Source organism: Oryza sativa, chromosome 1 (assembly GCF_034140825.1).
Source record: "Oryza sativa Japonica Group chromosome 1, ASM3414082v1".
Lineage (NCBI taxonomy): Eukaryota > Viridiplantae > Streptophyta > Magnoliopsida > Poales > Poaceae > Oryza > Oryza sativa.
Window position 1 is genome coordinate 38,391,257 of NC_089035.1, and position 20,497 is coordinate 38,411,753.

General features: G+C 41.3%; 3 protein-coding genes across 7 annotated transcripts; all 3 read left to right on the forward strand.

Moving 5' to 3' along the window:
* Positions 1-794: 794 nt before the first annotated feature.
* On the forward strand, positions 795-7,766 carry LOC4324939 (uncharacterized). Of its 4 annotated transcripts, none has more exons than XM_015785797.2 (15): positions 795-1,241; positions 1,422-1,511; positions 2,158-2,547; positions 2,985-3,052; positions 3,125-3,207; positions 3,330-3,419; positions 3,624-3,746; positions 4,835-4,912; positions 5,536-5,621; positions 5,763-5,811; positions 6,254-6,310; positions 6,623-6,753; positions 6,835-6,918; positions 7,038-7,104; positions 7,202-7,766. In XM_015785797.2, the coding sequence occupies exons 3-15, from the start codon at positions 2,459-2,461 to the stop codon at positions 7,676-7,678; spliced, it is 1,482 nt and encodes a 493-aa protein (XP_015641283.1). In that variant the 5' UTR covers positions 795-1,241; positions 1,422-1,511; positions 2,158-2,458; the 3' UTR covers positions 7,679-7,766. The 4 variants fall into 4 exon arrangements, with proteins under 4 accessions (XP_015641283.1, XP_015641291.1, XP_015641267.1 ...); XM_015785805.2 differs by having other exon boundaries at positions 3,131-3,207; XM_015785781.3 differs by lacking the exon at positions 2,158-2,547.
* A 3,659-nt stretch (positions 7,767-11,425) lies between these two features.
* Positions 11,426-15,827, forward strand: LOC4324940 (zinc finger protein STOP1 homolog). Of its 2 annotated transcripts, NM_001396869.1 has the most exons (3): positions 11,428-11,456; positions 13,025-13,265; positions 13,930-15,827. In NM_001396869.1, the coding sequence occupies exon 3, from the start codon at positions 14,032-14,034 to the stop codon at positions 15,598-15,600; it is 1,569 nt and encodes a 522-aa protein (NP_001383798.1). In that variant the 5' UTR covers positions 11,428-11,456; positions 13,025-13,265; positions 13,930-14,031; the 3' UTR covers positions 15,601-15,827. The 2 variants fall into 2 exon arrangements, with proteins under 2 accessions (XP_015641300.1, NP_001383798.1); XM_015785814.3 differs by lacking the exon at positions 13,025-13,265 and having other exon boundaries at positions 11,426-11,456; positions 13,930-15,821.
* A 1,044-nt stretch (positions 15,828-16,871) lies between these two features.
* LOC4324941 (bifunctional aspartate aminotransferase and glutamate/aspartate-prephenate aminotransferase) lies at positions 16,872-20,220 on the forward strand. Its single transcript, XM_015785846.3, has 10 exons — positions 16,872-17,039; positions 17,143-17,347; positions 17,753-17,846; positions 17,934-18,037; positions 18,474-18,722; positions 18,810-18,923; positions 19,114-19,197; positions 19,396-19,566; positions 19,648-19,761; positions 19,855-20,220. Exons 1-10 carry the CDS (start codon positions 16,942-16,944, stop codon positions 19,996-19,998), a joined length of 1,377 nt encoding a protein of 458 aa, XP_015641332.1. The 5' UTR covers positions 16,872-16,941; the 3' UTR covers positions 19,999-20,220.
* The last annotated feature ends 277 nt before the right edge of the window (positions 20,221-20,497 follow it).

Below are 20,497 nucleotides of genomic sequence, written 5' to 3' on the forward strand. Positions count from 1 at the left end.
ATTGATGATATCATTTTTTTTAGATAAAGACCATTGATGAAATCATGAAGGTATGAAGCCAGCTGAAACTCGCGTAGTTGCGTGATTAGCTGATAATACACGTGAATTATGTATGACGAGATCGTGACTTATTTCTGATTTTGAATTAATTTAGTCAGTTTTTAAACTGTACTGTTCGATATAGAATCTTCTTTAATTTTTTTTCCGGATTGCAGACATTAGATTTGAACTCTTATTTGTTTCAAATATTTTCCCCTTCTAACTGTATTTGATCTGATATATTCGTACACCACACCATGACTAATGAGATTCAGTCAATAACATGGGAAAGAGAAAAAAAATGTAGATCGACTCCATTTTCTATCTAACGTGCTCCAATCGTATTTTTCTCGTATACAGTAATTGACTAGTGGGCTAGTGGCCACTAAAATGTTTTTTCTAACCTGTATTGTAAGTATAATAGTATATTTTATGACTAAGGTCTAAGGGAGTACTATATAATTTACTACTGCTACCACGTACCAAATGAAAGTGAAACAAATGAAACAAAAGAAGATGACATCAATATGAGGCCGGTCGTTGAACCGCTAACATTGGTAGCTCCGTTGTCCCCCGCGACTTCAGGGCCCACGCGTCAGCCTCGCTCGCTTTGCTCACGGCCCCGACAAAGGCCGACGTCTCCTGCGCGGCCACGTCTCACCTACCACCACCTTACCCTCTCGCTGACATCCCGGCCCCACACCGTCGGGTTCTCGCCTTGGCTTTTTTACGACGACAGAAACCAACCAGTCCGCATCCCACAACGTCCGTGAATCGCCCTCTCCTCGAAACTGCCGCTCGAATTGCTTCGTCGTCCTCGCCTCCGGTCTCCGCGCGCGACGCGCCGCCTCTTCCCGTCGGCTCGTCGGCGCCGCGGCCGCACCCGAGGCCTAGAGAGCGCGCGGGGTCGCGGCCTCGACGGGGTTTTCCTCCCCCATGGAGGCGGTCGCCGGCGGCGGAGGCGGAGGCGGAGGGGAGTCGGTCGGGGAGCTGCTGCTCCGCGCGGCGGCGATGGTGCCAGCGGAGCACTACGCGCTCGCGGCGCTCGCCGTGGTGTCGGTCCTCGCGTACGGGTTCCTGGAGCTGCACTTCCTCGGGGACCTCCTCCGCGGGTTCCGCGGCGGCCGCGTCGAGCTCACCTTCCACCCGGCCTCCGAGATCTACCACCGCGTAGCCTCCAAGTGCCGCTCCCTCCACGGCAGGTTTGTGTGGCCTTCTCATGTCTCGATCGGATCGTGTGATGATAATTCGTACTCACACCGTCTGCAATTTTGTGGGTGGAAGCAGCAGCATTGCTTGCTCGGGCTCCTGAATAATGGGAGCGGTTACTTTCGTTGCGCATATTTGGATGTTAATGACGGATTTGTGGTGTCGTGATGCAGGTATCTGGCGACGCCTTGGCTCGCCAGCCCACATTTGCAGACACTGTTCCTGGGTATCTCCGGGAGGCCACCTTCGTTCACATACAAAAGGTCAGACTCGATTCACGTGAAGCTGAGTTGCATTCTAGACTTATTGTAGATTGGTGTATTTGAGTTTAATGTTTTCACATATAATTCAATTCGGTAAATTCGGTATGCACAAGAACGTATTATGCTGCACTAGATTCATGTACCTCCACTTAAGAGAAATGTCAACGTTTGGTCACTTTAGTGTGGGTGTACTTCAACTACCTTCCAAACATGTGTAAAACATTTATAGCATTATTAACATGGCAATGCCCTTCTTGCTAAAAAAATATAGAAAGAATTCTAGAATTGGCCTTTGCTAGAGTGAAGGTACCTATCGTACCATCCAAGCACTGTAGACCATAGAAAAAGAGTATCAACGTACGAGAAGCCCTTAACAACGCGTATAGGTTTTCACTAATGTTGCTACCTGATACATGCCTCTTTCGAAGACCAAAGATACACAAAACCTGAGAATATTTCATAAGGGCGCATTGTCTGTCCAAACCTATATGTTTTTTGATGGTTCGATGAGAATATCATATGTTCAGATTTTACTACAAAGTTCAGCCCACCAGTAGTCTATGGCAATGATGAGAAAATTAACTGAAATATACATGAGGAAGACGGGATGCAGGGTCATAGCCTTTCTCCTTTGGCTTAACTGCAGGTCTGCAGCACTCATGAATGAATAGGCAGCCAGAAACCCCACACCAGTGTGACTGTCACTACGATGATCTAGTATGACACTTCCTCAGAATGCAAATTGAGCTCCAACATCCAGAGGTTACAGGTATAGCCAAGAAGACTGAAGCTCTGAATGAGGATGATGTGCCTGTCCACAATCAAAACATTAAGGATTTGTCACCTTCGCACCAACAAAACAGTGAAACAAACATGCACCTGTTGCTTCTCTGCCCATACGCCCATGAAATCTGGAAAACAGTCCTATATGGGCAAAATGCACCATCATGACGACAGCCAAACGTCGATACTTTGACATTCTAGAGGATTTGTGGCATCAAGATTGCTCATGCTTGCAAAAGGAGTGGAGGTGCAGGTAAATGACCTTGTGATTTACACAAGTTGGGTAATTTGGAAGGAGCAGAATAGGCTGATTTTTCAGTACCAGAGACTTCAGCCACAAGACATTGCCTACAAGATTTTCTAGCATAATTTGCGCGAATTTTCCTTTTATCCCCCTTTCATACAATAGGCAGAGCTCCTGCTCTTTCGTTAAAATTAAATAAAAGCAGAGTGTATGCTGCTTTGTTATTCAATCTCTGCTGTGTTACTAAAAGCAGTGATGTGGCCATTTGGAAACTGGGAGTGTGATTCAGGATGAAATTAAATGTTTCAACCATGTTGTGCAAGCTCTGAAATGATTTTTGGGCATGCACATACCTCCGTTTCTAGCTACATTTCTAGCAATTAATCTATTGAATTTGTTCAGAATTTAATTCAATACTTATCAGGCAATTTGTGCATTGATAATAGGCAATTGTACACAGTACATGATGGTGGGACCATTGCTTTGGACTGGCTGCTTGCCACTGATTCAAAGGGTATCAGGCACATATAGTATGTTAAATTCTATGTCATACACTGTGAGATCTAACTTATTTACTACATGGCAGGTTCAGATGGGATCCTTTCTGAGGATGCTTCAGCACCACTTGTAGTTATTGTACCTGGATTAACTAGTGATTCTGCTGCTGCTGTTAGTCACTAACTTATTTCTGATGATATTTTCACACATTTTAAAGAGCTCTTGGATTTATTGTTGCATAACCTATTGGTATATAGATCTGTTGGTAATTCTGATGATGCTGCTATCTGCAGTATGTAAAACACATGGCTTATTCCATGGCAACGAAGGGGTGTAACACTGTTGTAAGCAATCACAGGGGTCTTGGTGGTGTGTCCATTACTGTAAGTTAACTGACGTATTGATTTTTTTACTCCCTCTGCAGTTTATACTTTCCTTATACACTTGATCCCTCTAAAATTTGTAGCATGTTATAATTTCTCTGTCGATACTGCAGCAAGAAGTTTATGAGGCACCGAATTTTAACAAATGTCTTATTTAGGAATAAGAACCATCACTCACCTCATAATATTTATTTCCCTTGGCAGTCAGATTGCCTCTACAATGCTGGATGGACAGAAGATCTCCGAGAAGTCATTAATTATCTCCATCACAAATATCCAAAGGCTCCAATGCTCTGTGTTGGTACAAGCATAGGGGCCAACATTGTGGTACATAATTTTACCTCGTCATAATCTGAAACTTATTATGTTCTGCGTATTCAAGATGTGATAGTTATGAGTTTACGACAGTTCATTCTTTTTGCCATTGATCATTCAGAAGTTTATCCACTTAGCTACCTACACCAATGAGACTGAAATGCTTCTCATGCCATTGTTTCCTGATGAAGAGACGTCAGTGGTTTCTCGCTCAGTGTAGTCATGTACTAGGACAAACTTAAAATTTACAAGTTTGATTCAGTTTCCAACCATGTCAAGTTTATAATTCACCAATAACCATTAACCAGAATGAACTGGCTAGTGAGGAAGGGGCTGAATCCATCTAACATCTTTCCTTGCTGCATATACACTTTTTTTTTCAAGTATGCTCCTTTTGGTTCAAATCTGTTGTTTGCAAATATCTGAAGATTCTTAAGCATCAATTTGCTGAAGCTTTGTAAATTGTAATTAGTTGATCAACCATGCATTTTTACCTGCACCCATTTGTTGACCTGCTTGGTTCATCGTCTCTTTCTTTATTCTCTTTGAGCTTGCTATTAACCACATAAGTTGGTAATATCGGTTTGGTTTTGGCTTGTGGATGCTGACATGGTAGCTCATTCTCAATTTCTAATCTATTTTTGATCTTCATTCTTTTGACAATCGTGGTTAGATTCATCATTAAGGCTGTGTTCTATAGTCAGGGTTACCAACCCCTCTCCTTCGTTTTCCGCGCGTACGCTTTTCAAACTGCTAAACGGTGCGTTTTTTGTAAAAAGTTTCTATACGAAAGTTGCTTAAAAAAATCATATTGATCCATTTTTGAAAAAAAAATATAGCAAATACTTAATTGATCACGCACTAATGGACCGCTCCGTTTTCCGTGCCGGAGGGTTGGGTTCCCAATCCAGGGGAACGAACGCAGCCTAAATAATGCTGGCTTTCTTAATTTAGTGTGCTTCAACCCTCGTGCCTGTTTTGCTCATTATCCTTGACCCAACACCAAAGTCATGCACTCATGCCTGCAGTATACCATTGGATTTCAATATCATACTGCATTTGATGAACTGACAATATATGTAATCATATCTTTTATACAGGTCAAATATCTTGGAGAAGAAGGTGAGAATACTCCTGTGGCTGGTGCTGCATCTATTTGTTCTCCCTGGGATCTGGTGGTTAGTTGCTGGACATTATTCACTGAAATACAGATACATATAATTCATGATTGTATTATCTGATTTTTTTTTTACCAATTTTTAACTCAGTTCTTATGCCACCTTCTCAATTATTGATGATCTGCTGTGCTCACAGATCCATGTTGGTTTTTACAATTCATGAAACAGTTTGATGTGTTACTGAGTGATAATGTAGGTTTCCATTTGTCATTCTCGACTTTCTAAAAATGCTTTTGCAAGGATGATCTTCACCTTCTCTTGTACCGAGTTAGACCCCAGGAGAGAGCTTTTAATTGCCTGGCTTTGGATCTCATAAATTTATTTTCTTTGTTTTGTACATATAACACCTTATTTCAGGGGCCTCCCGCAGTGGTTTAAGTAAAAAAAAAAAACTCTTGCTTTACTATTTCCTTTTTTTCTACAGAAACTTGCATTACTATTTCTGGACATATTAACTAATTCCCAATTTCTGGACATTACTATTTCGTTTGAATTATAAAATATTCTTTCTACTATATTAGCATGGATTGTCTATGGGACTATATAAGTTAGTTTCCAACAGTTTTTTTCCACAACACAACATAGCAACACCAACATGTCCATTAACCTCTCTTGTTTTGTAGGTGGGCGACCGATTTATTTCCCGCAAGCTTGTGCAGCGGTTTTACGACAAAGCCCTTGCCTTTGGTCTTAAGGGATATGCAAAGCTGTAAGTACCCATTCTCACCATGGTAGTATTCCTGCACATACTCGCAGGTTATCATAACAAGTGATCCAAATTATAACTTGAAATAGTTGACATTGTAATCAAATAGTGTGAATCTTTACCTGCCTTTTTATTCCCTTACAGGCATGAACCTGTGTTGGTTCGACTTGCAAATTGGGAAGGTATTAAAAAGGTCTGATTTGTTCAACTGTGTTTTTTTTGGGTACTGAACTGACAGATGTATCAGTTTATATATTTATGATATTTACGGGCCTGTTCAGATTGTAGCCAAAATAAACCTTACCAAATTTTGGCAATGCCAAAATTTTGGCAATATTAATTTTGGCAAGATGGCAATATTGCCAAAATTTTGGTAGGATTTCTTATGTATTTACCAAATTTGGCAACAAACTAAACGTAGACATTTTTTGGCAACTTTGCCAAAAAAAAATTGGTATGGTTGAAAATGGCATCAATCTGAGCAGCCCCGTTATGTATAATTTCTATAAGTTTTAGTCTATTTCATTTCAAAAAACAATCTTCGATTTCAGGCTGCCAACTGTTTGTCTACTCCTGTACTTCATAAGTTCATGACTTGTGATATTCATATATTTATTTTATTTCTATATTACCAGTCACGCTCTATCCGGGAATTTGACCACCATGCCACTTGCATGGTTGCAAAATATGAGGTACCTGTCATGCATTCATGCCACTTGGCTCTTCTATCCCTTATCAATGAGCACGCTTGTTTGTCTGTTACTGTGCCTTGCGTGTCATTTCACTGCTTCAATAATACAATGACAACTGCTGCTGTAGTGACTAATGTTGTCATGTACTCCCTCTATCCCATAAAAAACAAACCTATTACGGGATGTGACATACCCTAGCTGTCTAGATTCGTAGTACTAGGATGTCACATCCGTACTAGGCTTGTTTTTTATGGGACGGTGGGAGTAAAGTACAGTATATCATCACTCATGTAATGACTAATTATTTTACAGACAGTAGATACCTACTACCGCCGTTGCAGCAGTGCCAGTTATGTTGGTAATGTGTCAGTTCCCTTGCTATGTGTCAATGCTTTGGATGACCCCCTCTGCACAAGGGAGGCCATCCCTTGGGATGAGTGCAGGTTTTTTTTTTTTGTAAAATTCATTTTCCCAAAGTACTCTGGTTTTTGTATTAAGTAGAAGATGTTTTTCATTTGAATTAGGGCCAACAAGAACATTGTTTTGGCTACTACTCCGAATGGCGGTCATCTTGCATTCTTTCAAGGACTAACTGCTGGAAGACTATGGTATGGTGCCTGTGTTTTGTCTAAGATCTATTCTATTCAATATTCATGTTTATTTTATGTCTTATATGTGTATCTGCTATTGATGGCATTCAGAACTCAGGGCCTTTTATATTTTGTAGGTGGGTCGGAGCTGTTTCTGAGTTCCTCTTCGCTCTGCTTGACAGTAAATACATGCATCAGCAAAAGGTTTTCTTACTATAATATGAATGAAAAATCCCATCTCAGCCACATGCATTTTGAAATGGTGGTTACTTTGTTGTTTCATATCATAATTGAATTGCAGGCACAAGACCATATTTTGCGTTCTTCCTTGGAGTCGTCCATCGATAAGAGCCCATATGTCAACGTCATGGAAGATGGAATGATAGCTCCGGTGACAGATGATGGCCCTTGTGATGATATCACCCCTTCTCACCAGGTTAATGACATAAAACAAGATAATGGGGATTTTACGCAACAGAATGAACACACCAGGGAAGTAGATGATAAAAATATCACAGAAGTAAATGCAATGCCTTCCCAAAGCCCTGAACAGTCTGCAGGACAGCAAGTAGAGGAACACTACGTTGGTAAGTTTCATGAGGCCATTGCTCCAGTTAAGAGATCCATAAACCAACTCACTCGGTACCAGGGTAAGTCAGTCTGGTTGCTTGCTTATATTGCTTTTGTAACATCATGGCCACTCCTTGGTTCCTTAGCTTTTATCGCATTTAGGAAAAAGTTCAGGAATAATTTGCTAGCTAAGTGGCTGAGAAGATAAATAAGTTGTGTTCCAACAGTTTTTTTTTTTCATTTGCATCATGTAAAACTCAGAATTGTTTAAAGGCTTGAAAAGCCATTCGATCTCACTTCAGTCCTTAACAGTCCATATGTACAGTTTCATCACGTCAATAGTCAATAACCGTGCGTGACAGTTTCTGCATTGTCCTGTTTCTGCTATCATGAGGACATGAGAGGCAAAAGGTTGTCCCCATGGTTTTCCCCATTGGACATTGATGGGTGGATGGTGGGGGATTCTGAATTTTGTTTATCCATGTTTAGGATGAGAAAGTGGGGAGTTATGAACTTTATGGTCCAACTTTAGGATGAGAAAGTAGTGGTGAATATGAGATGAGGGTAATATTGTGAACCAGTTGAGCTAGATATTGCGACATGATATGTGGTGCACTGTGAATGGAGGTTGACATCCCCTGCAGCCTGTTGCTATGGTCCCAACAAACCTCTTTGCATGATCTGGAATCTCCGGTATTTGCATCGTTTGTTAATTCGTGTTACGTGCACGTTTTTGCAGCAGTGAGATATCCTTTTCTACTTTATCTAGTTTACTTTGATTATTGTTCGCTTTGGACACATACAATATTTCCCCTTCGTCTTTTTTTTGACCCAATAAAATGTTATCTCCCCCAGCTATCCGTCCAATCAGATTAGAAGGTATAACTAGTTCGTCTTCCATTGCAGTATGCACGGCAAGATTTACACACCTGACACCTGTGTTTAGGCAAGTCACTTGGTAGACATTATTGCTCACTCCATGATTCGCTGTCGTGTTGCTTGCTTCTGAGGTTTGTGCTGATTTGATAATGTTATACTTATACATCAAGGTCAACTACGATCACCATGATGGGGATTCTCAACGGCTCAGCCTCACTGATGCAATGCAGCCTGTTTTATTCCGAATAATACTCCGATAATATTATAGCAAATGCTGATCCCAACGTACCAACCCCTAGGATTAACATGATGCTGATGTTGGTGACAGAGCTTGGCAAGTTAGATCGGAACTCGATATGATTATTCTGATCCAGGAGGCAGATGTGTCCAAACGTTCCAAACGTCCCCACGGTGATTTGGACTGCAGGAGCAGGAAGCTGATGGCCCAGCAATGCTCCCCTCCCCTCTTGTTGTGTTGTTTGTTTCGTCGCGTGATCTCACGGATGATGTCAAAAGGATCGCGACCTCAACTCTGGTTCTTCTGGAGCGTTGCCCGTTGTGGCTCACGCTGTGCCCATGATCGGTGCCGCTGCCTCTATCTGCGAGTCCCCAATATTAGCGATATTTTGGTTGCAGCAAATTGAAACTGGTCCCCCTATTCTGGCGAAAAATTTAATGATTCGATGCCCTATTCATTATCATCTGAGTTAACGTGGATTTTTCAAGTAATCGAAACACGCTAAGTGAGTATAATTCAATTTATTAGATTTCCTATGGTGAACACTTTCTTTTCCACGATTCCGTGTTGGTTTTGCAGCAGAATGAGTTGTAGAACCAGTCCAGTCGATTCAAAATTCTAAACTTACACAAAATTCTAAACTTACACATGTACTTGCATTCAGTGGTCGATGGTGGGCAATGTAGCTATTGACAATAAGACATTCGTATTGACTTGGTCTTTCGAATATACTCGTGTATAAAGGTATAAAAATGAGTGTGCGTGTGTCGTGTGTGTTTGCTTTTTGGATGGTGTTTTGTTAGAAAAAAGTAATCAAAACTCAATTTTGAAGGGTTGAAAATAACAAAACTCTTCTCTTCACATAAGAACGAGTGTGCACGTGTTATGACCGTATTTATACTATGTTTTTAATAGAGAAGAGTAATCAAAATCCATTTTATAAAGTGTCAAAATACCAAATCTCTCCTCTCCAGTTCAGCTAGCGTCTTCTTCGTAAGCCGAGCGAGGTCTCGTTCTTCTTCGTCGTCTCCGACGAGATTTTACTAACAATATGGCGGTGGGTAGTCTCAGTGATTATCACCTCCATTTGCTTTACAAACATCAACGCTAATCAAAACGTCTGATCTGTGTTCCGTGTGCTAATTCCGTCACAAAATTGGCATGTTCTGCGTTGCGAAATCCATCACCAATTTGGCATGTTTTATTCATAGCGATCCAAAAGCAATCAGTGGCCAAATCTACCAGACGCCTCACATCACATCACAGTAGGCAGTAGCACGGCGGGAAGGCCAGGAATGAGAGGAGCAAAGCTGCAGACAGCGACGGAGGCGGTGGGCCCGCGGTGGCCATTGGCCTCACTTTCTTTTGCTGGCCCCACCGTTCAGCACCTGCCATTTTATTGTCTTGTGTGGGTCAGCCACTGGAGGTCTGGAGCTGCCTACTGGCGATTTAGCGAAGCCTGAAAGGCTGAAATGCAGCTTTTGATTGATTGAAGTTTTTGATTTAGGGTGTGATTCTTGAAAAAAGTTGAAAGTTTAGAGAAAGTTGGGAGTTTGAAAAAAAAAATTGAAAGCTTATGTGTGTAGAAAAGTTTTTATGTGATATAATGTGATGGAAAGTTGGAAATATGTGAGAAATTAAACACGGCCTCAGCGATAGAGGGTTTATTTGATGCTATATTAAATTTACCGTTATTTATGTTATATTTATCTAAGTTATGGCTATGTAAAAAAAATAAGTTACACCTTAACTACTATACTAAAGTAGGATTATGCCACACTTTTATTTTATTCAAACTTTTCTAATATAAGATACGACAAAACATGGGAAATGTATCAAATAGCTCCGAAGTCTCTAAAGAAAATAAATACTCCAAGGTGGCGAGGTGATATGTTAATTACTCTCTCTTGTTCATAATAAGATCATTTTAAGTCCCTCAAAATAAATTTATTATTAGCAACCATTGCACTGGAGTTTGTGATAGCAGAGGATAAATACATTGGGAGTAGGTAAAGAGAGCAATAATTACTTTAAGATATGATAAAGTAAGGATATTTTAGTCTTTTGGTTTTGTATGGGTATGTGTGTGAAAGATGAAAAATGAACTTATTTTGGATTACATTATGAGAGGGACTATGCCAATGGGATATAGGTGTATAACGTGGAAAATGAAATACCCCGTTCTTTTCACATTATCCATAAAAATATTACTGTATATTTTTTTTCACATTTTTAAATATTTTGTTAAAAAACGATTCTAACTTATTCATATCCAAGACTAAGGTATACAACTCCGATTTTGTGAGTTGCTCGGTTTGTCACCGTTTTCGTTGGATGGTACTATTCGTCGCTTTTTAAAAAGAGGTTTTGCCTGCAAAATGGTATTATATTATTTTCATTCTTCTTTAAGCAAATCCCAACATGGCTTTGGTGAAAAACTTGAGATTTGTGGATGATAACATCTTACAGCGCATGTCTCACCTCAAACCTAGCGGCCAACACCCATAGCTTCAAGCAGTTGTATTACAATACAGTTCAATTCTTTTAGTTCATAGTATTATGTTATACAATACAATTTAATATTTTTAGTTCGTATTTTTAGGATAAAGAGAGTAGCAAATATGTGAGGGTTACGTCGTTAATCGACGCGACTCGCGAGCAGAGGCTCTTTTCGCTAGCTAAACGAGCGGAGCCACAACTCAGTATCCAATTAACCAAAGGAAAAACTCGTTATCCAATTTAACCAATGGAAAATTGCCTAAGGTCAACGGGAGCCAGGAACCAGCAGGGCTGCTCCTCCTATAAAGCCACCCACCCGCCCTCCCGAGTCCCATTTTTGCTGCCCTGTGGAGCCTCAAATTCTACTCGCGTAAGTCCATCTTTTTTTTTTACTGAGTATATTACACGCTTCACACGAATTTCTCTTTTTTTTAAACTAAACGAATTTCTCAATCTTGTTAATTTCATCCGTGCTATACTGGAACAACTGTAACAATTTTGGGGGCAGAGAATTTTGGGGGGAGGGAATCAATCTTGCACCAGTTGGTCTCCTTTAGAATCTGGATATGGTTCTTTAGATTCTTTCTGATGTTTTTGTTAGAGGATGGTGTGATGGTGCCTTTCTTTTTAGTGTTTGTTTGATCTGGAGGGGCATTAGAGGTGGTGTTTTTGGGTTAGATGGGGATCTTGAAGTGTGTGACGATAATCATTTGGGGGTAGTTTTAGATCTGCCGGTTTTGTGTTTGTGTTCTTGGGGTTGATTGTTTCCAGATTGTTGGTGTGCTTATAGGGCCTAGGGGTGAGAATTGAGATAAGAAGGGAAGGTGATATGCTGAAATTATGTTTGATTTATCTCTGATTTGTACTAGACCATCAACTTTGCTACAGTACTTTATTTGATTAATAGTTAGGCTGTGAATCCATGAAAATATGCATCATTTGGATTTGTCAATATTTTTTTTGCATGTATGCTTCAGGTTCTTTTGCATCTTCAGCTCCACATCAGGAGTGATCCCTGTTACTTGGTGCCACCACTTTCTCTGCTAAGTGATTCTTTATTTGTGATAATTTAAAATTAAAATACAAAACACTATTTTTTTACTACAAGAAATATGTAGATGCATGCACAGAAAAACAATCACAGTTGCCTAGCCATATGAACTAAAATTTTAGCATATCACTACTTATAACAAAAGTACGTTGGCACATATATATATATGAGGAGGCGTTTCCAGTAGAAATTTTGATTGGGTCATAGATTTGTTGTTAGACTCTTTTCTTTGAGCGTCGTGAATTGGAGTAGGAATTTACATATGTTGTGATTTTCTTTGGAATTAAAGTGGATTACTTTTAAAGTTTGATTTTAAAGAATAATTTTAGATAGACTTTTATATGTGTTCTAAGAAATTATTAAAATAGAACTAGACAAACAAAGTGGTAAAGAAAACCCTTGAAATAAATTTAGAATTAAGTCAACTTCGATTATATATATTCGTAGTTCAACCAGCATTCATCATGCAATAAAGTAATGATTTTATTTATACCCTGAGTAAGTTTTTTTTAAAATAATTTATCACCCATATAAAGGAGGCAATTCTCGCTCTCACTAACATATTGAACTATTTTTGTCACTAAATGTGGACTGGGATAGCAAATTGTATCCAACTTAAGAATGTCATATTACCAAATGTCCCAGTTATAAAATAATAATTATATTTACACACCATGACTTTGTAAAATAAAATACTGTACCTTTTTTTTAAGATGACTTGTCATTTTCTTTTCATGCAGCCTTATTAGATTATGTTGTACTATCAACCAAAACTAATGTCTTGCCTTGTACTGTTTCCACGTTCATGGCTGATGGCCTCATGGGCCAATGACCTTGGGGGTTGCTAAAAGTCAGAGGAGCCTGATCCCAATATCTCATATTCCCAGGGACCCCTCCGTAAATTTGTGTTTTTGCCCACGAAGAAATAGGAAATCGTCTCGCCGTTCGCCACCACGGTGACTCGACTAGTATTTCCCCTCGCTCGCCGTCGACTCCTCCGCTCGCCGCCGCCGCCGCCCTCGCCGTCGCCGTGGCCTCCGCCGATCCGATCCCAATCCATCCCGGCGACCGCGAGCAGGGCGCGGGGCTTCGTCGTTCGTCCTGCTGATTCCGCCGCATCGCGTCGCGGTATAGCATCCGATCCTCTTTTTCTCATCTTTTTCCCCCCAGTTTGCGTTAGCCCTTTGGTCATTTCTCTGCGTCATAGACATGGAGGAAGTTTTTTTCTCTCTTGATTTGCTTTAACCTTGATATATTAATAAAAAGTTTTTTTTGTTCCACCCAAAAAGTTTGGGGGATTCAACTGAATCCCCTCATGTCCCATGTTAGATCCGATCCTTCTTTGTTAGCAATAGCATATATCAAGCTGGTTGAATTAGTGGAGAGATGATGATGATGATGAGCTGAGAGTTAGTTCCGAGTTCTGACTAGTCAGCTTGGTTTGTTGGTTGGTTGTTCTACTTGTTGATAGGCTTTTCTCCCTGTGTATTAATTATCTTCTCGCTTGCTTCCAGAAATATTTTTTTATTAAAAAGGTTTGGGTTTTCTACTAGAGATAGGCTTAAAAAATATGTTTTCTTTAGTTTTTTTTCCTCGCTCTTTTGGGCTAGAAATGTCCATCTATTTATGGGAGTATTCATGGTTAATTTCATCCTGTCAGCGACATGGAAGAAAACCAGAAAATCAGCAGTGGCTTCTTTCCAACTACGACCTGTTTAATTGATTGGTCTCGAACTGTTGGTTGTTGCTGCGTTCAGTTTGGTGTTCTAACAATCTTTATCATGCATCCCAGGTTTTCATGACTGCCCTATAGATCAGCTCCTGATTGGAAGGACTGTAGTTCCATGAGATAGAAGGGCATATTGAAGTAGAATTTGGCCTTTGGTGAATCTAAATGGACAGTGGCTTGGGAAGAAGTTCAGAGACATCCTTGAAAGCCTTGCCATCAATGGCAAGTAATGCAACAAGGAATACTGATCCTGACCAACAGGGTGTTCGATTCAGTTCCATGGACCAGCCTCCATGTTTTGCAAGACCTGGTCAATCGTTCCCTGCTTTTCCTCCACTCTTTGGGGTTCAGTCTTCCAGCTTGTATTTACCTGATGACATTGAAGCTAAAATCGGTAACCAGTTCGAATCAAATCCTTCCCCGAATAATCCTACAATGGATTGGGACCCTCAGGCAATGCTGAGCAACTTATCCTTCCTTGAGCAGAAGATCAAGCAGGTAAAAGACATCGTGCAGTCTATGAGTAATCGTGAGAGCCAAGTTGCTGGTGGTTCCAGCGAGGCACAAGCAAAGCAGCAGCTTGTCACTGCTGATCTCACTTGTATTATAATTCAGCTTATTTCAACAGCTGGTTCCTTGCTTCCTTCGATGAAGAACCCAATCAGCAGCAACCCGGCACTCAGACATCTCAGTAACACACTTTGTGCTCCTATGATCCTGGGCACCAATTGTAACCTGCGACCAAGCGCAAACGACGAAGCCACAATTCCTGACATTAGCAAGACCCATGACTATGAGGAGCTGATGAATAGCCTTAATACTACTCAGGCAGAAAGCGATGAGATGATGAACTGCCAAAATCCTTGTGGTGGGGAAGGGTCAGAACCGATTCCAATGGAAGACCATGATGTGAAGGAGAGTGATGATGGTGGTGAGAGAGAGAATCTCCCCCCTGGGTCTTATGTAGTATTGCAATTAGAGAAGGAGGAGATTTTAGCACCACATACTCACTTCTGCTTGATCTGTGGCAAGGGTTTTAAAAGAGATGCTAATCTTAGGATGCACATGAGGGGCCATGGAGACGAGTACAAAACTGCTGCAGCTCTTGCGAAACCTTCGAAAGATTCTAGCTTAGAGTCTGCACCAGTTACAAGGTACTCGTGCCCATATGTTGGCTGCAAGCGGAACAAAGAGCACAAGAAGTTCCAGCCTCTCAAGACAATCCTGTGTGTGAAGAACCACTACAAGAGAAGCCACTGTGACAAGAGCTACACCTGCAGCCGTTGCAACACCAAGAAGTTCTCAGTTATCGCGGACTTGAAGACTCATGAAAAGCACTGTGGCCGCGACAAGTGGCTATGCTCGTGTGGAACTACCTTCTCAAGAAAAGACAAGTTATTTGGGCATGTTGCTCTTTTCCAAGGGCACACGCCTGCACTCCCTATGGATGATATCAAAGTAACAGGAGCATCAGAGCAACCTCAAGGCAGCGAGGCGATGAACACCATGGTGGGGAGCGCTGGGTATAACTTCCCCGGTAGCTCATCGGACGACATCCCAAATCTTGACATGAAGATGGCTGATGATCCACGCTATTTCTCGCCATTGAGCTTTGATCCTTGCTTCGGTGGGCTTGATGACTTCACTCGACCTGGATTTGACATCTCTGAGAATCCCTTCTCCTTCTTGCCCTCAGGATCATGCAGCTTCGGGCAGCAGAACGGAGACAGCTGATCGAGGCCAACGTTAACGATGACGGCAATGGCCTTGCCTACCTTTGTGTACCTTGTCTAGCCCTATTCTTCCTCTGTTGAAGGAGCCATTTTAGGTCATTCCTTCTTCCTGAAGTGTACTTTATTTTATGATCATCAGTAATGATCAAGTACTTTTTATCTTTCCTTATAGATTGAGATAGCCCAATCTTGGTATATATATGCAAGAAGCGTTTCTAATTATCTGAATTGGTGCCATTGTTGTAGTGCCTACACCTTGTCATAACATGACATCAACATGTACATGACAATAAAATTCTCTTTCTGATGAGCCCGCTCCAGTAAAACCCAAGCGATGCTCTCATGCAGGATGATCAAAACGATTATCTGTATCGTGAGAATTGAACTGATTTTCGTGAAATCTACATATAGCTAGACGAGTTACAATAGAGTTTGAGAGTGATAGTTTAAGCTGATTCACAGCTTGCTTGTACACATGAATTTGGATTTCATCCTTATTAGGGCCTATTTGGAGCATTGGCAGGGCTCCAGCTTAATCTCTCCTAAATCTAGACCGGAGTCTAACCAAACGGTTTAACTTCTTTTTTTTAAAAAAAAAGAGTTTAGTGGGCTAGAAATCTCTAAAAAAAATAAACTAGAGTCCTAGAGTTAGATTGAGAAGTTATAACCATGTCAAACATGCTCTTAGAATAGCGTGCATTTGATTCGAATACATCAAACTCCCAATAAAGGACTTGTTCGGTTATGGCCGGATTCAATCCAGGCCGGAAATGGCAAATATAGTAAGAAATTTATGATAAATACAATGAGAGATCATGATTTATTCTAAGCCGGGAACCAATTTACTCATGATAGGGACAACAAAATATCCGGATTAATTCCACACCTCTTAACTAGTGGATTGATTCCCGGTCTCTTATTATCCATATCATAAGTAAATTAGTTCTCGGTCCAGAATAAATTCCAGTGTCTTATTGTATCTATATATAACTTTCATACTGTACTTGTCATTCTCGGCCTGGATTAAATCCGGGATAACCGAACAGGCCGAAATCTGGTGGAAACTCGTAAGATCAGGAGGAGGAATAGAAGAAACGAAAAGGCAATGAAATCATGAGGAAAAACCCATCAGAACAGGAGGAGGAAGAGAAGGAAACGGAAAAAAAAGCCAACGAAATCGAGGTCCAATTCCCATTCCGACCAACCGACCCCACCCACCTACCGCAGCCGCAGGTGGATGCACAAGTCCACCACCCCTGCTCGATTCGAACCAATACAACAACACAAACTACCTACCGCTGCGACACACGCAGCCGAGCTAAGCGCTACCACCCTCCCATCCATGGCGGCCTCCACCTCCGCCACCTCCTTCTCCACTCCCACCAAGCCCGCCTCCTCCTCCTCCTCCTCCTCAAGTCCCAACTCCGTCTGCTTCGCCAGGTGAGCATCGGCGTCGCGTTGGGGGGTTGGATCTTTGCTGGTTCTTTGGCGGCGATCGGTGACGTGATGACGTGGGGGGGAATGGATTGGCTTGTTGTTGCAGGGCGTCGGGGAGGTGCAGGATGGCGTCGGTGGTGGTGAGGGCGGAGGCGGTGGACGCGACCATCAGCCCGACGGTGAGCGCGCTGCGGCCGTCCAAGACCATGGCCATCACCGACCAGGCCACGGCGCTGCGGCAGGCTGGCGTCCCGGTCATCGGCCTCGCCGCCGGGGAGCCCGACTTCGACACGCCGCACGTGATTGCTGAGGTAGGTGCCTTTTTTTTTTCTTCGTCTCGGTAGAAAATTTAGCCCCGGGTAGGGGAATATCATCATGATATGTTTATCCAAGTTGTGGGTTATAAGGATTAAAAGGGATTGATTAACATTAATTGCTACTATCAGTTCTTGTTGTGTGTTGTTCTTAGTTGTGAATTCATTGCACTAGTAAGTCTGCAAAAGCTCAAATGCTTGTGAACTTGAACTTGAACTTGAATTGGCCAATTTTGGGGGACTCTGAATGCTGTGCGCTCAATTTTGGTTATGAAAGTGTAGGAATGTTTATTATTTGCTTGCAACTAATACTGCAGTAGTGCACTTGTTCTTAGGCAAAAGAACGAATTCTGTTGGTAGCAAGTTGAGTGTTGATCGCTCTTGTTGCTTGTTGTGATCTAGGCTGGGATGAATGCAATTAAGGATGGTTATACAAGGTACACTCCTAATGCTGGGACTTTGGAGCTGAGAAAGGCTATCTGCAATAAACTCCAAGGTGCGTGGATGAATTTCTTGTTTGCAGACCTACTACCTTAGTTCAAAAGAAGATTTGAGTAACTTTGTTTGACTAATAAATGTGCAGAGGAAAATGGGATATCCTACAGTCCAGATCAGGTGCTGGTGAGCAATGGAGCTAAGCAATGCATTACGCAAGCCGTACTTGCCGTTTGCTCACCTGGTGATGAGGTTTGGCCTCTGTCTTGCTAATGCTAGTTGCTACGCTGCGATGTATTGAACATCTATAGTATCTAGGAGAACAAAAACACAAATCTCATTAGTTCCTTTATATTTCTTTGGAGATCATGGGGACCTTTCTATACGCTACGATGTCTTGATTGTTCATTACAGAAAGTACATCATTGATAATTTGCTTTTTGGTTTTGTCAGATATGACGTATTATTACCTGTATCGTTTAATGCCATGTGTTGTTGTTGACCGTCTTGTTTAATGCCATTAGAATTATTTGTATCAGATAAATGCAATCATTCCATTAGAACTTAATATTAGATGCTGCCACTGAAGTTTGTGCTGCTAAAGCTGTTACTCCTTTGTTTATGTTTATTGTGCTTCAAATTGCACTATCATCTGTTTTAACAATATTGAGGGATCCCTTTCTTTTAGGTTTTGATACCAGCACCATACTGGGTCAGTTATCCTGAGATGGCTACATTGGCTGGTGCAACTCCAGTGATCCTTCCTACAAGCATATCAGAGAATTTCTTGCTAAGGCCAGAGCTGCTTGCTTCAAAGATCAACGAGAAATCGAGGCTTTTGATTCTCTGCTCTCCTTCTAATCCAACTGGATCAGTATATCCAAAGGAGCTGCTTGAAGAAATAGCTGACATAGTCAAGAAGTATCCTAGGCTTCTTGTAAGTGTTTTAGTTTCCCCCTTTCTTTAACCAGTTTACATTTTCACCGCATGATGATTATGGCCTATCATCTTGTCTGTCTTTCAGGTTTTGTCTGATGAGATTTATGAGCATATCATCTATCAGCCAGCAAAACACACAAGCTTTGCTTCATTGCCTGGAATGTGGGATAGAACATTAACTGTAAATGGTTTTTCTAAGGTAGATATGCTTCTGTTTATTTCTGTTCACTCTTTAAAATATGTCGGGCACCTCTTTAGCTATATGTGGATTTTCACAATCTGAAATGTAATATCTTAATGAACATAGCAAGGAGTCTGCCTATTTCAGTTTTTACCTACCCACTGGGTTTAGAAAGCTGGCTGAATATTTGCTGATGCAAATTTTACAGGCTTTTGCAATGACGGGCTGGCGACTTGGATACCTTGCAGCCCCAAAACATTTTGTTGCAGCCTGTGGAAAGATCCAAAGCCAGGTGATCACTTCTTGTTCATGCAACTATAAATGTGTAGTGTTGAGTGATGTAGTCATGTGATACTGCATTATCATAGAACTATCACTTTGTTAATTCTAGAAAACTTCACGTGCCGCAACATTATCTGTTCTAGCCCCCTTTTCCTTCTGCAAACTCTGATTTGCAGTTGTCCTCACACCAACGCTTTGTTTGCTGCAGTTTACTTCAGGTGCTAGTAGCATATCACAGAAGGCAGGGCTCGCTGCTTTGAACCTTGGCTACGCTGGTGGTGAAGCAGTCTCAACTATGGTCAAAGCATTCCAGGAACGTCGTGATTACCTTGTAAAAAGTTTCAAGGAACTGCCAGGTGTGAAGATATCAGAGCCTCAGGTGAGAATTGATAAGATCCAGTAGTTCTGCTAAATCCTAGTTGCATACCCCAGACAGATGGCTAAACATCCAAATTTGTAGGGTGCCTTTTATTTGTTCATCGACTTCAGCTCCTACTATGGATCTGAAGTAGAGGGTTTTGGCACTATCAAGGACTCTGAGTCCCTCTGCATGTTCCTCTTGGAGAAAGCACAGGTATGAATACAGATTTCATTCGCATTTTTCAGTGAAGTTTACTGACACAGTAAAACTATTACTAACCGCAATTTATCGATTGCGCTATTATAGGTTGCACTTGTCCCGGGCGATGCATTTGGGGACGACAAATGCATCCGCATGTCATATGCTGCAGCACTATCTACGCTTCAAACTGCTATGGAGAAAATCAAAGAAGCTGTTGCGCTGATCAAACCCCGTGTTGCTGCTAAGTGAAAATGTGAGGTTATACAATGGCAGTGGGGAGTGACCAAAGGCGCCTTCAACTGCCACTTCGGTACCATTTGAAATACAAACGATGTGTCATTGTCTGACAAGTAAGAATTTTTGTTGTTTGATTGTGTCTGCTGTGATAAAGAACTTGAATGTAACTCCGGGAAAATGGATAATACTTCTTGATTTCTTTTTCTAAACAAGGAAGCCAGGTTGTTTTCTTTCTGTGCAAATAAACTTATGTAGCTTCGTAGAGTAGTGTTTTGATGGAAAATGACAGCATGAACGCATCATGACATCAAATTTCAGCCAGGAGCCAACCAGGAACTGCGACGATATATAAGATTGGCAAAGCTAACTCGTAAACCTAGACCAGAGAAAAGAAAAATACACAGCAGCTGAATTCTTCATGGTCTCGCAGGACGATGCTTAACAGTTGACACCAATACATCAAAAACCTACAACATCCAAGACCTGTGAAAAATACTCCAGCTGACTTAAT